General features: G+C 39.7%; 1 protein-coding gene across 4 annotated transcripts in view; it reads left to right on the top strand.

Moving 5' to 3' along the window:
- The window catches only part of TGFBR3 (transforming growth factor beta receptor 3), a 107522-nt gene extending 93064 nt beyond the window's left edge, over nucleotides 1-14458 (top strand). For all 4 annotated transcript variants that reach the window (XM_027713482.2, XM_027713443.2, XM_027713488.2 and 1 more), the window contains 5 exons: nucleotides 365-664; nucleotides 1430-1547; nucleotides 5255-5290; nucleotides 7285-7392; nucleotides 13727-14458. In XM_027713482.2, the coding sequence (XP_027569283.1) occupies nucleotides 365-664; nucleotides 1430-1547; nucleotides 5255-5290; nucleotides 7285-7392; nucleotides 13727-13845 (681 nt within the window). In that variant the 3' untranslated portion in view covers nucleotides 13846-14458. The remainder of the gene's footprint in view (nucleotides 1-364; nucleotides 665-1429; nucleotides 1548-5254; nucleotides 5291-7284; nucleotides 7393-13726) is intronic.
- Nucleotides 14459-14948: the final 490 nt, after the last annotated feature.

The following is a 14948-nucleotide window of genomic DNA, read 5'->3' as shown; positions in this document are numbered from 1 at the left end:
ATTAGTGATTGACTTCCATCCAGCTCTGTCACAGCGTGTGTGTCTAAGGGAAGCAGTGCCATTTCAGGTGGCAGTCACAGTCATTAACTGTGTGTCTCGTCTGGGCTGGGTTTTTCATCTGCTTTCAGGAAGATAAGAGATAGCTGTATTTATGCACGGTTATGCTATTAAACAGCTGCTGATTTTGAAACCACAGATTTTCTGTCTCTCAGTTTGACAGTCTACTCTTAACATTTAGCCTTCAAAATAGTTCAGGTTGGAAATGGTACTGGAAAACTGCTTTAAAAATTGTTGAAAATATTAATGAAATGTGAACCAAAAATGTCATTTCTGAGATCTTACCATCTCTTTCTTTTTAATGCAGGTGTCTCTGACTAAAGCTGACAGATCCTTGGGCTTTGCCATTCAAACATGCTTTGTTTCCCCGTTTTCAAATCCAGATAGAATGTCTGACTATACCATTATAGAAAACATTTGTCCTAAAGATGAATCTGTTAAATTCTACAGTACTGAGAAGGTGAACTTTCCAATACCACATGCACAGAGGGACAAAAAAAGATTTAGCTTTGTGTTTAAACCAATGTTCAACATCTCACTGCTCTTTCTTCACTGCGAGTTGACTTTGTGTACAAATAAAGACAAAGATACTCAAGGACTGCCAAAGGTCAGTAATTTATAAAGTTAAATCTTATGATTTAGATGAAAATAAGGTATTTTTCTCATCTGACCTCTGAAGTGAATAAACGGTTTTCTGTGGAATTGATGTAATAAACATGGTATCTCTAGGCTCAGGATTTTAATAGAGAAGAGTTATTATAGTATGCATTTTGACTACATGATTTACAGTTTCTGTTTAAATTTCATTGGATGGTTACAAATAGAAATTGCTTTTTATTATACAAGTGGTTCAGGATGATCTTTGCTGTCCATATCACATCCATATCCAAAGCACAAACAATGTTAGCTTCAATTTCCAAAACCGTGCATCATATAGGTTAATATTGTAATCTGATTGCTACAAAAGAGAATTGCCAAATTTTGCTTTATAACTAATGGAATTATATATAAATTAGTTGTTAAAGAATGTATTCTAAGAGTTTGGAATTTATTTTTAATTTGGGGTTTATACACATTTCACTTAAAATGTGTTTTTTAAAAATGATTTGTCATTGTTCATTAACATGTGTCAGTGGCTACAGTTTTGACTACCAGATTTTTAGAAAAAAAAATTATCCTGAAATAAAATAATTACTACCATTTAAGTTTAATAGTAACAGTCTCATAAAGGTTAGAGAATCTTTAATGAAGGCAGAGGTTGCATCCTGAAATACAGCTCATTACCTTTGCCAGTACGTTAAATGGGGGTTGTTTGGAGGTTCTTGGCAAACAGGTGACTCTCTGACCTCACACACTGTTTTTCCACTTGCAGTGCATTCCTCCTGATGAAGCTTGCACCTCTCTCAATGTGGATATGATCTTGGCCATGATGCACAACAAGAAAACCTTCACCAAGCCCCTTGTAATAACACATGAAGGAAAACAAGAAGGTATGAAAATGAGCTTGAACTCTTTAATAAAGCTATATATATTATATTGTGTAACATACAGGGACTTGAAATGAGGGAGTGCTCCAAGTATGTGGCATTGTGTAATCTTATGGTGATACTGTGTCTGTAAGATGTTACTTGTTTAGACATTTCCCTGGCAGCAGTCACCATGGCAGTTCGTTGCTGTTTTCTGATTGTATTGATCTCTGGACATGTGGTTTTGCCAGGCATAGAGAAAGGAATGCTGTACTGGGGTTTGGAATATGAATGCAGCAGTAGCATTTGCAGCAACCTTGTTGCCCAGAAATCAAAGGCAGTGCTTTGCTCCCTACTTTATAATTTATTTATTGTGCTTGTAAATATAAATTTAGGAATAACAACAGTGGAATTACAAAGTATTGAGGGTGCTAAAGCCTGATAAGTTTGTAAAGCAGAAAGGTGGCCACTGGAGACTCATTAGACAGTTAAACTATTAAGAGCAAAAGATGAGATGCACAAAGGTGCTCCACTTTGGCGGGACTTGTTTGATTATGTAATCTGTATTGCAAGAAAATGAGTGTGGTTAGTAACTGATTGAAGGATTTGGAGAAGCTGAATCAAAATGTTCCAGTAGTGTCCAAGGACTGTTTGACCTTTGGAATGTTTTTTGGGAAGCATCAAAAAGATGGAGATCAGAAGTCCTTTAACCTCCATTGTACAGTGCATACTTTTTAGTCTTCCAACAATTTAAAGTACCGTACAGCATTGCTAGGGGACATAAGCAACAACTGCTTCTGTCTAACTCTGCAAGTCAGCTCATATTTAGTTTTGGAGGGTTTTCTACGAATTTGTTAATACAGATCAAATCCACTATGAATTAAAGGTGAATATTTGATCTGTCACTTAAAACTGTGCTTTGGGCCTGATTCTGTGCTTTATTTTTGCTCAACTCTCATTTTATTTCAGTGGGCTTTCTATTGGGAATGAGTAAATCCTGCAACTGAAATTCAGCTTTCAATAAACAGAGTCGTACTCTCAGCTCTCTTGCCCTTGTGATGTGTGGAGCATTGTGCGCAGCTCCCATCTTGGGCTCCACTCAGAATGTTGTCTTTGTCAGAGGCACAAGGTCTTAGTGTGCAAAGACAAGCTAAATTTATAAAGATTAGTTACAAGACAACAGTGTGATAGAGTATTTCGTTGCATTGTGGATGATTTACTTTAATTGTGGGATGTTTGGTGGAAATCTCCCCAGCATATCCCAGCTTTCAGACATAATACAGAGTGGCTCATTAACAACATAGCTTTGTTGGTGTGCAGTTGTCCTGCAGTGAATCAAGCAACCCCTTTCTTAAAGCCAAATGTCGTGTTGGCCAATATGTGAACCTAAGATTTGAAGAAATTATATCACATTACTGAACAGTAGAATTTACCTCTCAGAGGTGGTGTTCTTCATTTTCTTTAATATGAACAGACCAGCTTTCACTGTTATAAACCATACTGTGTGAGGTGCTGCCATTGGATCTGCTCAGCAAGCCAACTTGTGAAAGTTAAGCGCTTGATGTTTCAAAAGTCAGAACAAATTGGTTGTTGCAAAAGTGTCTTTTATTCTCTTCAGACATAAGTTTATAACTGTCATTGACTGTACTAGAAATTACAATGGTATATCCAAATGAGAATAACTCTTCCTTCTCTCCTAATTTTGTTAGTTATTTACGAGACTGTTGGTTATATTATTGCACTAGATCTCAGTGGAAGTGTCTAAAACCTAACTGCTTGCCACGTTCTTTCCCTTTGCATTCCTACATTTCACACACATGATCTCCCCCACTTCAATGAAAGGCATATGGATGGCCATTTAAATGATAGGAATTACATGTTCTTCTGTTGAAATAATCTACCACTGTCATTGTTCAGACTTTTGCTAAAGTGTGGAAACTTCAGATTAGTATTTCTACTGCAAAAGGAGACAAGTCATAGAAAGGAGGTCAAGTGGGCAACTAACAAGTGCTTCTATCCTACAAAGATATATAAAATTACAATAATTCTAAAGGCTGGTTGATCTTGTTTTTAAATTAGATGTTTTTTGTGGACCTCAAGGATTCTCACTGCTTCTGAATTGCTCTGAGCAAACCACAATAAAGTACATGTAAGAACTGGATGACTGAAGCGAATTGATAATGGACTGCACAGCTTATCATTAGCAGATTTCATATTCTCTGTAGAGAAGCCAGTGATAGAAAGAGCATGGAAAATTCATTTTCCTCTCAGCTTAAAAGGAATTTTTTTGGCACTTGGGATATGCTAGTGGAGTGTTTGGACAATCTGATAGTGCCCTTACCCATGTTTGTACTTTTCACTGCTCCTTGGTTTCAGTCCAGCCCTCCTCACAAATCTTACATTCAGTTACACTGTTGGTGTTATGTTTGTTTGATTTTCCAGCTTATTTGTGAATGCACACCCAGACACCCACACATCCCTCTATGCTCTCACCTGTTTCTTACTTCTGTTTCACCTGTTTCCTATCATCTGCCAAGAGATACTCGTGTTCGAACAAGAGTCAATAACACAGTTTAAGAATAAAATGCTATTTGGATTTTGTACGCACGCATCTCACGTGTCTCAGAGCCTAATGGTCTAAAGGATATTGCTGGAAGTTTAGCACTGCTGTCTGGGCTTTAGAAGTTAGAAGCATAGTCTTGGTTTAAGAACACTTAAAATAAATAAATATATATATTTATTTTTTGCGCTGCTATGTTTGCATAACATTTAAACTATTTTTTTTTTCAGTTACTAAAGATACAAGAACAAGTATTGAATCCAATCCTTTTACATCTGTTGCACTGAACATAGTCAGATAGGCTGGAACTTAAATGAGACCCCTGAGTTACTGGGCAATCCAGTATCCAACTGAAGCTAACCAAACAGGTCCTTGGGTCTGAAGCCAGAATCTCTAGGTCTTCTGCTTGAGGTGACATTCTTGGAGAAAGATAAGAGAAGCCAGTTCAGCAAAAGAAGGGAAAATTCTTCTTTTTTTTAAACAGTTGTTTACTTGTCTCTTTCTGTTACATGCTGATAATGATGATGATATTTGATGTTCTTGCCAAGAATAATAGCTTTGATACAATAGCTATGATCTTTCAATTCTTATATATAATTAAAAAACCAAACCAAAAAACCCACACAACTTTCAAGAATACCAAGTAGGACTCAGGAAAATGAATGAATCAATACATATTCATGCGATTTGGACAAAGTAGTGTGTATTGTGCCATAAAATCACTATTCTTTAGAGGTGATAGCCAGTGTTTGACTTTTTTTGTCCCTGTGATTTAGCATGCTGGTATCTCCTGTTTGGGACTAGTGAGTAGTCAGATGAATGTAATCACCTTTAAAACAACCTTCCACATAGGAGTAGCCAGAGTTACTGTGGGTCAGACCTGGTGACATCTGAGTTGGGAAAGGTTGCACTGTACTTGCCAGCAAAATATGTGATGTATGAATGATACCGTAGATAGGGTCCCTTGAGGAATAATTGTTATATGAATAGAATTTTTCTGAGATAAGTGAGATTATTGAATTTGGGATGGTTTTCCTGAAATTCCTGGTTTGTAAAAATTACAATTAATGTTTTCCTGTCAGATCAGACCCTGCATAGTTTGTAGGCTGTAGGTGGAACTCTATCTGATTAATGTTTTGTGGATTTTGTTTGTTTTTTTGTTTTAAATTAGATCCTTCCCTTCCAAAGCCAAATGTGAGACAGCCACGTAAGTAACTCTTAAACCAATCCCTTTAAAGTTTTAAATATTTGTCTATAAAGCATTAGATAAATTAAAATTATCTTCAAGTTTTGTGAGTGTGTATGTGTATAATTCTGAAACAGAACATAATTCTGACTCAGTTGCTGATTGAGAGGTTCCCATCAGCATTTAGAGAGAATGGCTGTGACTTTTGATGTATGTGATAATCAAATTTGGGAAAACACCGTTGAGAGTCTCAGCCTTAGCAAGTTCATTTGCTATGTGTGCATTATTTCCCCCTTCTCTGATGAGGCCACTGCTTCCCAATACCCGTGTTTGAGCAGCAAAGATCCTACAGAGCTTCTGTGTCCTAAATATGTCCTATTCCAAGCCTCACTCATATCCTGTGCTGCAGCTGGCCACATCCCCAGTTACTCTGGCACCAGCACATACGTGCTGCAGATGAGATCACTGACTTGATATGGATTAATTTCTTTGGTTTTTCTGTTGTCTTGGTGTAGTGAATTAATCAGGGTCTATTAATGACCCAGAAAAGGAGCAGCACTGGAAGGCAATAATAAGCAGGAAGGTACAGATGATTTGCAGCCAAAAGCAAGAATGAATGGAGAAAAGGGAATTTAGAAGAGGAAGTGCAAAGAAGGTTTTTTCCTCTGTTCCTGCCTTCAAGACTAAATTTGCTCAAAATAACAAGGGCAATGAGAAATTATGCTTCTGCCACTTCTCCATGGGACTTTCTTCTCTCCACTAAGTTTCCTCCTAAGAGGAGAGGACACTGGCTGGTGCCTGGTGGAAAAAACAGTTGTGTTTAGGAGAATTTTTTCTGTTTGCATTTAAAATGACTGAAAGTATCCAGAGAAACCAGAAATAGCCTCATGGAAGAAATGAGAGAAGAAACTTCTAAGCCATTATATGTCAGGTGTTGCATATGCAAACTAGGTCACAGGTACCCAGAAATGGGTCCTGAAGGCCCTTGCCAACAGGAACTGCTGGAGAAAACATTTGTCAAAAGAGGATAGGAGATGTCCTTAGGGACATCTGCTGGGTGCAGGATTGTGTAAAGTGAGGGTGTTGGTTGTATTCTGGGAACTGAAAATTCCACTAAAGGATAATACTGAGATCCAGTCAGCTCATTTCCTGGCCCGAGTAGTCAGTAAAATTCACTGTCCTAAGCCATTTTGTGCACTGGGAGACATTAAAAGTACTAAAACTAAAAATCAGTTTTGTAAGAAGAAATTTTCCCAAATGATTGCTGAAAGAGTAATTATTATTTTTTTAAGTATTTCTAATTACCAAAAACAAAACCACAGAAGCCAAAAGTTTTTCTATTTGGATGGTCAGCATTAGGGGGCAACAGATCCAGGGGCCAGATGTTGTTACCCTTGAAATGGTCCTACAAAAGGGCCTCTCCCCTAGAAAGTGATTTGCATGTGTGTGTGTTTCTATTTTTGTGTTCTGGAATTAATTTTAGTTATTGAAAGCGTTGCCAAATGTGAAAAACAATTGCTTCTATTTATGTTTTTGCTGACTTTTTGCTGGCATCTCTTCCCTCTTAACAGCAGTTCCGTTCTCCACCTAGATTTCAGACTGAACTTGCAGGAGATGTAGGGGAAAGCTTGCTTAGGCCATTTAAGTGAAAAGCATCTTCTGCCAAAAATATCAGCCTTTTTAAAACACTTTTAAGATAAATGAATATTTAATTGAAAGCAAGTTATTAACAGCCAACTGAAAATGCTTAATTTTTGCAACGCTTTCCAGATTGGGGTGTGCTGAGCTGGGGTTTTGCTTTGTGATGTGGAACAGTTAGTTGACCTGAAGCCACTCTCTGAAAGCTTCCCTTTTATTTCCTTGACGCGAATTTGCTAGTCTGTTCCTTAAAATGGTGCTTAATTAACTATGAATTTTTAAAAAACTCTCCCCTGAAAGTGTAAGGGTGTATTTTTGTAAAACGGCATCTGCCACTGATAATGAAAAGTCCTTGTGTTGTGTGTGTTTGCCTTTAGCTGTGTTCTACGGGCTGGACACGCTGACTGTGGTGGGCATTGCCTTTGCAGCCTTTGTGATCGGGGCCCTGCTGACGGGAGCGCTCTGGTTCATCTACTCTCGCACAGGTGAGTGCGGGGCTCTCACAGAGCTCAGTGCAGGTCATGCAGCAGGAAACGTGGTGTGGTCTGAAGGGGAAGGGAGCCAGCAATGGCTGTCCTGGGCTTTTTTATTTTTTGCCCTCTCCTCTTAACTAGGGAGTTTTCCAGCAGCTCCTCCCATGAACCTGTATTGTGTATCAGCCAATTGATACCCGCCCTTCCCTACAGGGAAATGTTACACATTATGATTTAAAATTTGCTAAAATAATTTTAAATGTGAATCTTGAAAACTCACATGGGACACAAGTAAAACTCTGAGTATTCACGGTTTGTGCATTATCATTAGTAGCATCTCTGTATTTGAAATTTACTTAACATTTCAGTTAATGGATCCTTTTTGGTTCCCGTACTGCTTTTTAAAAATTTTTTTGCAGTTACTTCATTAGGCCGATGCGTACAAGGAGTGGGCCAAATGGTTAAGCGAATGCCTTATTTACATAGACATACTCTGAATATAACTAGACTTGAAAATTTTTCTTGGGCCTTGATTGCCTGAAATTTTTACCACAATTATTTATTCCTCCATTCTTCAACTATTACATTCAATTGGTAGAAGTCACATGTAATCTTAATTGTGCCCAAACAAATAATCAGGAATGTGCCTGAATTTGGTGCAGCCTTTATGCATAGATAATTTCCCAGTATCTCCTCAGAATTTTTTCCCATACTAAACTAAGTTTGCAGAAATAGAATGCTCTATTGGAAGAAGAGGGAGTTTTGGGAGCTTTCTGTTGCATGTCATCTGCAAGGTGGTACAAAGACTGGACACTGATGGAGCCAGCATGATTTCCAGCACGTGGCCTTGGCTGCTTGTGGATTGTGGGGTATCTCAGGATTCCTAGAGCATGCTCTACTCCCAGCTACTTCTACTTTTAACTTCATAAGACCCTACCAAGACCTTTAGGAGGAGGGGAAAATGAGAAATCAATTACTCCAAACCTGTGCAGCTCTGGAGCAGTGGAATTTGCCTGTAGCCCACTACAGTGTGTTGGCTTTTTTGGCATCCAAAACCTCATGGAAGCTATTTAGGAGTGAGAGTCTGGCCCTGTTGGGTCAGAGCTCCTGTAAATATTATGACCCAGGAGCTTAAGTTAATTTGGAAAAAAAAAAACCTGTGGGCTTTTTTCCAGTTGGCAGTACAACAATTTTATATAAGCAGTTTAATGCTTCTCAGTGCATCAGCTGTGTATGAAACTTGTTTGGAATTGGGGCAAATGTGGAAAATTTAAAGTTTGTGATAATACGTATAAATTGTATAATCCTGTCTTGTATACTACTGAAACATTGTGGAAGAAAAGTAAACATAATTTCAGTGAGTAAATATATAAGTTAAGAAGGTAATTTCCACAGGTAACCTTTATTAACAAAAAAAAATTAAAACAACTCTTAAATTAATATATTTGATCCTGCGTTTGTGGAAGTTCGATCTCTGTTCATGTACAGAGCCATCTATAGACACAAGTTGTGTGTCTGTAGTCAAGGAACACTGGGAATCCAACATGAGAAATCTTTCAGCAACAATAGAACTTGGACCAATCCCATTAAAAGAGTTATATTAGCAAAGTATGTCAGTCATAGTGACCACATACAGAGAGGGCAGCTGCTCTGGCTTTGTGTTTGAGAGATGAAAAAAGTGGAGAAAAAGGCCAGAAATAAAGTAATAAATGAAAATAGAAGAAAGGACAGGGACACTGTAACGCATCAGATTAGAGAATCACAGAAATTATAAAAATTATCCAGGAAATTATCTGGTTCAGATTTTCAAAGAATTGTGAAAGTGAACCTATGTTCCTGTGCACATAATTTTTGTGCACATAGTATCTTGTATCTGCAAAGCACAACTTGCAACACAGTGCAGCCAAGGCTCTGGCAGGGACAGTCTCTTAAGAGGGCAACTGCTGTGGCAGACAAGATAATCCAGCTGCAGTGGAAACATTTTAGAACTGGCTGCAGACTTATATTAACACAAGGAGGGGGAAAAAAGATAATCTAAATTTCATCTACAGAGTGGCTGTCTTTTGCCATTAGAGAATTTAGGCATTGCTGAATCTCTCTGATATCTCATCTTTTGTTGCAAGTAGTACTGGGTTTCTAACACATGATTCAGACCAAAGGTTGGAAAATATGAGTTCATTCTAGAACTGTATGTTGCTGATACTCAGAGCACAGATAAAAGCTACTGCTGGTAGAGAATGGCAACTTGGGATGTGTGAAGTAAGGTGTTTTTATTGCTGTAGTGCTGTATGCAATGCAGCAAAAGGCCACCTTTTTGCCTGTAAGCAGGTTTACCAATACACTTTTATCAGTATGTCTCTGCTGGTAACAGAGTGTTACATGAATGAGCTCTTTTGTTCTCTTGGTGGGCCATTAACGTTAAAACCTCAAAGAGATAGCAGAAGGGAACTCCAAAACAGGTAGAAGTTAATCTCCAGATGTTGAGCAAGGATTGTTGTGTGGAGTTTTTTCATGTAGGTCTTTTGCTGAGTTCAGTCATGAAAAATTTCTGCTAAAGCATCAAAACTGTGCTTCAGAATACACTAGATTTTCTGAAACAATTCAGCGTGGAGTACAAGTGTTCTAAGATACATGGGTAGTAAGGAGAGAGAGAGAAAGCTAATATTGGAACAGCAGAGGAGGAATTTTAGCTGACTTTTCTGCAAAAGGACTCTGTACTTTTGATCCTTCTTTTAGTCAGTTAAAAGACGAGAAAGGTGTTGGTCCTGCCTGGAGAAGACCCAAGGACAAATGGAAATAGCAAGGATTTGCCACAATTAATCCCATTTATCTGAGGATGTTATGTAGGAGCAAAAATGTTGCGGTGTGCATGGATGCAGAAACCCTTCAAAATTTAATCATATAAATATGTATCAATGTAATAACTGCCTTAATAGGGATAATTGAGTATTTTTAGGAAGGGACATGCACAAGTCTGATTAGTTAATGAGAGCGTTAAACCTTGTAAACTGTGTTAGAGAACATCTGTCCCTGTGTTCTCTTAGGAAGCACACTTTCCTCCTTCAGGCAGTGTTGCAAGTTGAGAGGATAAACTGTTCCAAAATCCAAGAAGTTAAAAACGTCCCTCCTCCCCCACTTCTCCCTTTTTTTATGGGATCTGATTTAAAGTAAACTGACATAGCAACCAATTATATTTGGCAAATGGAGATAGAAAAGCAAACATTCAGACTTCCTGGACAGGGAGTACAACTGGCAGCTTTCCTAAGTGTGAATAATAAAGTGCGTGTTGTTGCATTCAGATGGGTAAAAGCTTGTTTACTGTCAATAGATGAAACATGTCCATTCTGAGCAGTTCTGGTTCGGTAACATGAGATACGTGAAGCTGTTTACATGAAAAAGACAGATGGAGAATGCCTCTGTGGTGATAGTTTACATTTCTTTACATCCTTTTCTTGAATATTCCCTTAAAGAAAGCTTTTCTACGGTTAGCTAGGTGTTGAGGAAATAAAATACAGGAAAAATCATCCAGTCCAGATGTAGTTGCTAGGCTGTGTTCGTAACATCACTGTGATTTGGATTTTTTCTTTTCCTTGAGGACACTGAGAATTTGTTATTGTTCAACAAGTGATTGTGATATACTGTGGTATATCAGAGCTGCTGATTGCGCTGTAGAAATGAGGTCCTGTGCAGGCCATTGAATTATAGTGGAAGGAAGGAGTCTTCCAACCCAAACAGAAGGGAAGGTGCCTCCTAGGACACTTTCCAGAGGAGGCGGGAGGGGAGAGCGAGCCATTGGGCTTGTACAGGGACTCTGGCATTGTGCTTTCGCTTTGCCGTAAAATGAAAACAACATGTGTTTAGCTTATAAATGAATTTATGGTTAAATGCGTACAGATCGTGTTGATGTGCTGGGGCTGACCAACGCTGTGTGTAACCATGTGGTTTGTAAAATGGGTGGCAGCAGAGCTGTGGGGAGAGAGGCGGGGGCCAGGGGCCCTGCCGGGGGAGCGCAGCGGCCGCCCTTCCTCTGCACCGCCCGAGAGGCTTCTCCTGCGGCTGGGGATGGGGGTTTGCCACCTCCCCTCGCTGCTTTCTGATGTTTGTGTTCCCTTGTTTTGTTTTAATGAAAGGGAGTTTGCTTGTCACTGCCTTTATAAATATATCCTGTAGTACAAAAGGAAGGAAGGCTTGTACACAAACAACTGAAGAAGGGAGCAAGTCAGGAGGGGAAGAAACATCCAAACAAGGCTTATGAAAGCTTTTACAGCACGATGACACAGACTTTGATTTTATACAGTTTATTCTGATTGGTTGCAAAGCCATTTCCAAAGCAAGTTAGAGCTGAAACTTGATTTATTTGCAGATGACTGAGGGCAGATTCTGACCTGCTGCCTTTGAGCAGAAATTCACTGCTCGTGGATGAGCTGCATAGTTATTTGTTACATTGGGAAAAAGAGAATCAAACTCTGCTCACAAGAGTAAATGTTAGACTGAATGCTGAATTTAAAAGCAAGATCCTCACCCTCTTTTTAAAAGTTTTATTGGGCTCCTAGGCCATGTGGTTTAGTAGTTTAGTTTGTTATTTTTTCTGTCCTGTCCCATCCCATCCCATCCCTTCTTTCCTCCCCATTCCTAAACCAGTGGGGTGTAAGGCAAGAGCTGTGCATTGTGGGGCCTTATGTGCACTTCAGCTGTGGCTGTGGCTTCAGCTTGCAGCAAACCTGCTGGTTTCCATTACGCAGAGCACTTGCAACCTCTGCTGTGAGAAATCCTTAGACCTCCCTTGTTTGTAGCAGACCTCGGAATACTGAGCAGCCTGCAGAAGGATATTTTGTGGCCTGAGCCACAAAGCGTTAAAGGCACACTTCCTCTGCAGCCTCATTCCGAGGAGCTTGAGCTCTGGCAGCTGGGCAGCAGCACACAGGGCAGGGGGATGTGCCAGAGCAGCTCCTGTGGGAGGAAGCTGTCTCGTCCCTGCACTGTAACCCTCTGGATGCAGGCTGTGCCTCCAGCCTTCAACCTGTCGCTGAAGCAATCACTGGGGAACAAGATCTCCAACAAATCCTGAACGTGGAAGAAAAACTGGGCTCTGCAGACCTGACCTGTGGCTTCAGGTTTTGGATAACACAGGATAATGTGAAGCAGGAGAGCTGCGTCACTACAAACTCATGGAGCAGGAGATGAGGCCTTTGATTTTTCCTAGTTGCTCCTACCCATGATCCAGCAAAACATTTCCGTCTTGCTTTTTTACTGGGAAAGCAGCTGTGCTGTTTCTGACTGCCACAGGTGGTCTGCAGCTCAAGCAGCAGCAGTCTGACTGTGTTACCGTGCTGAGATCACAGGTTCACATCCTGAGAGATGAGCTCAAGGGAGGGGGCAGCTACAGTGCACATTATATAAACTTAAGTCTTGCCATCTGTTTTGAAGAGATGATTTTGTAATATTGTACAGATTTGAGCACTGTAGCTTAAAAAATGCCACAGTTATGGTTTCCTACGTGGTCTCATTATGATCTTTTGGGCATTGACATAATGGCACAATTTTTACTTTCATACTTAGTTGAGAGCTGAATTTTTCCCATGGAATCCCAGGCACAGGTGCAGAAGATGTATGAGGAGAGCAGACAGAAACCTAGGTTTTATCAGGAGCCATAAATCAGGCTTTAAATCCTAGTGCTTGTTTTGGCAATCGAAATAACGAAGGGCTTTTAATTTATTGTCAGTAAACAATTGACAAGAAATAGGGAGACATGTTCTCACTACAGATTTTAAGTGCTTCACATACTGTGGTAGCTATGGGGGAACTTCCTGCATTTTGTGTTAGGAGTAAATCAAGTCAAGCTTTAAGCATGTTCTTTTTCTGCATGAAGAAAACTGGCCATGTCTCAGGATATGTGGTATCCAGCTGATTGAAGGACTCTATCTTCAGCTCCCCTTTTAGTAAATATGCTGCTCTATAAACTGGCATTAAAACTAAAGCCTGCATTTCAGAGGCCTTTTTCCTGCAGATAGCAAAACTATAAAGTGGTCTGTAACAGGACCCATTGAGTGACAGGTGACAGTAGAAGGTAGACAGTGTCTATCTTGGCAGTTTCCATCAGCTGCTTTTAAAGTGCAAAACAGCACTATTGTTTTCCCCACATGCATAGCAATGTTAAGATGCCAAAGTCTAGTAGCATTTTCAACAATACTCTGTTTAAGGTCTGTCCCTCAATGTATTTATTGCATGGAAATACAGACCACCAAAAGAGGAAGACTGGGAAGGAGTGAATTGCTGTTTTCTACGATATTTAACATTTTCAATTTCCCTTTTCTTGACCCCACCTTTTCTCTTCCCTTTCCTTCAGGGGAAACAACAGGAAGACAGCAGGTCCCTACATCCCCGCCAGCGTCCGAGAACAGCAGTGCAGCTCACAGCATCGGCAGCACACAGAGCACCCCCTGCTCCAGCAGCAGTGCCACCTAACCCGGGGGGGACACAGCTGAGGAGCAACATAGGAGCACATGGGTTCCAAGGACTGTGTGTGGACATCAGCTTTTTAAAGTTAAAAGGGTTGTTTTGGTTGCTTCTGAAAAAAATGAGGAGGAATTTTTCTACAGGAGAAAAAAAAGACTGATTTTCATTTGGGGAAGCCACTGTGTGTGTGAGTGTGTATATGAGCACACAATGCATGAGTGAACACAGCCTGTTGGATCTTGTTAGCATGTTATGCTACATGTGACAAAGCTACTAATTTTACAGTACTGCAACCTGTTCTGGGGGTTTGTGGGCCCCTCAATGTGAAGTCTATGCCAGTTTGGAAAAATGCTGCTTTGTCTATACAATTTTTTTCTTTCCCTGAACCTTCTCATTGACAGAAAGTATTCATTAAGGGAATTCAATCATAGAATCATAGAATGGTTTGGGTTGGAAGAGACCTTAAAGATCATCTAGCTAGACCCCCTGCCATGGGCAGGGATACCTTCCACTAGACCAGGTTGCTCAGGTGGTGTCCAGTGTGGCTTTGAAAACACTTCCAGGGATGGGACATCCACAGCTTCTCTGGGCAGCCTGTTCAGTGCCTTACCACCCTCACAGAGAAGAGTTTTTTTCTAATATCCAATCTAAACCTGCCCTCTTTCAGTTTAAAGCCATTACCCCTTCTCCTGTCACTACACAAGATATGGAGAACAAAGATGACCTTAGGTCAAAGGATTTCTGTTTGTCTAAGCAAGAAAGCTTCAAGGTCAAATCTCTTTGGTTAATAACATTTTATTATTTCAGCTACATTTAGCCACTTTTGAGTAATCTTTGTTTTGTTCAGCTTACAGCTACAGCATCTCATTTGCTTTCCTGTTGTGTTTGTAGGTTCAAGTTTGTTCCAGGGATTTTTGTTGTAATATGCATTGATTTGCTAATTGGAAAAGAGCACACTAACATTCCCTCTCTTGTTTTTTGGGCCAAAGCTCTTTAATAAGAGATTTTTTTTTTAATCTACTATACCAAATATAGGCACACACAAATATTAAGACAAAGAATGGTCTTGTGCACTAACATAGATGTGTGTGTATCTTTAATGATAATGTCTT

The sequence above is a fragment of the Pipra filicauda genome, unplaced genomic scaffold (assembly GCF_003945595.2).
Source record: "Pipra filicauda isolate LSUMZ 115617 unplaced genomic scaffold, ASM394559v2 scaffold112_size3218982_pilon, whole genome shotgun sequence".
NCBI lineage: Eukaryota > Metazoa > Chordata > Aves > Passeriformes > Pipridae > Pipra > Pipra filicauda.
The sequence above is the reverse complement of the archived record's forward strand: the minus strand, read 5'-3'. Positions and strand labels throughout refer to the sequence as shown.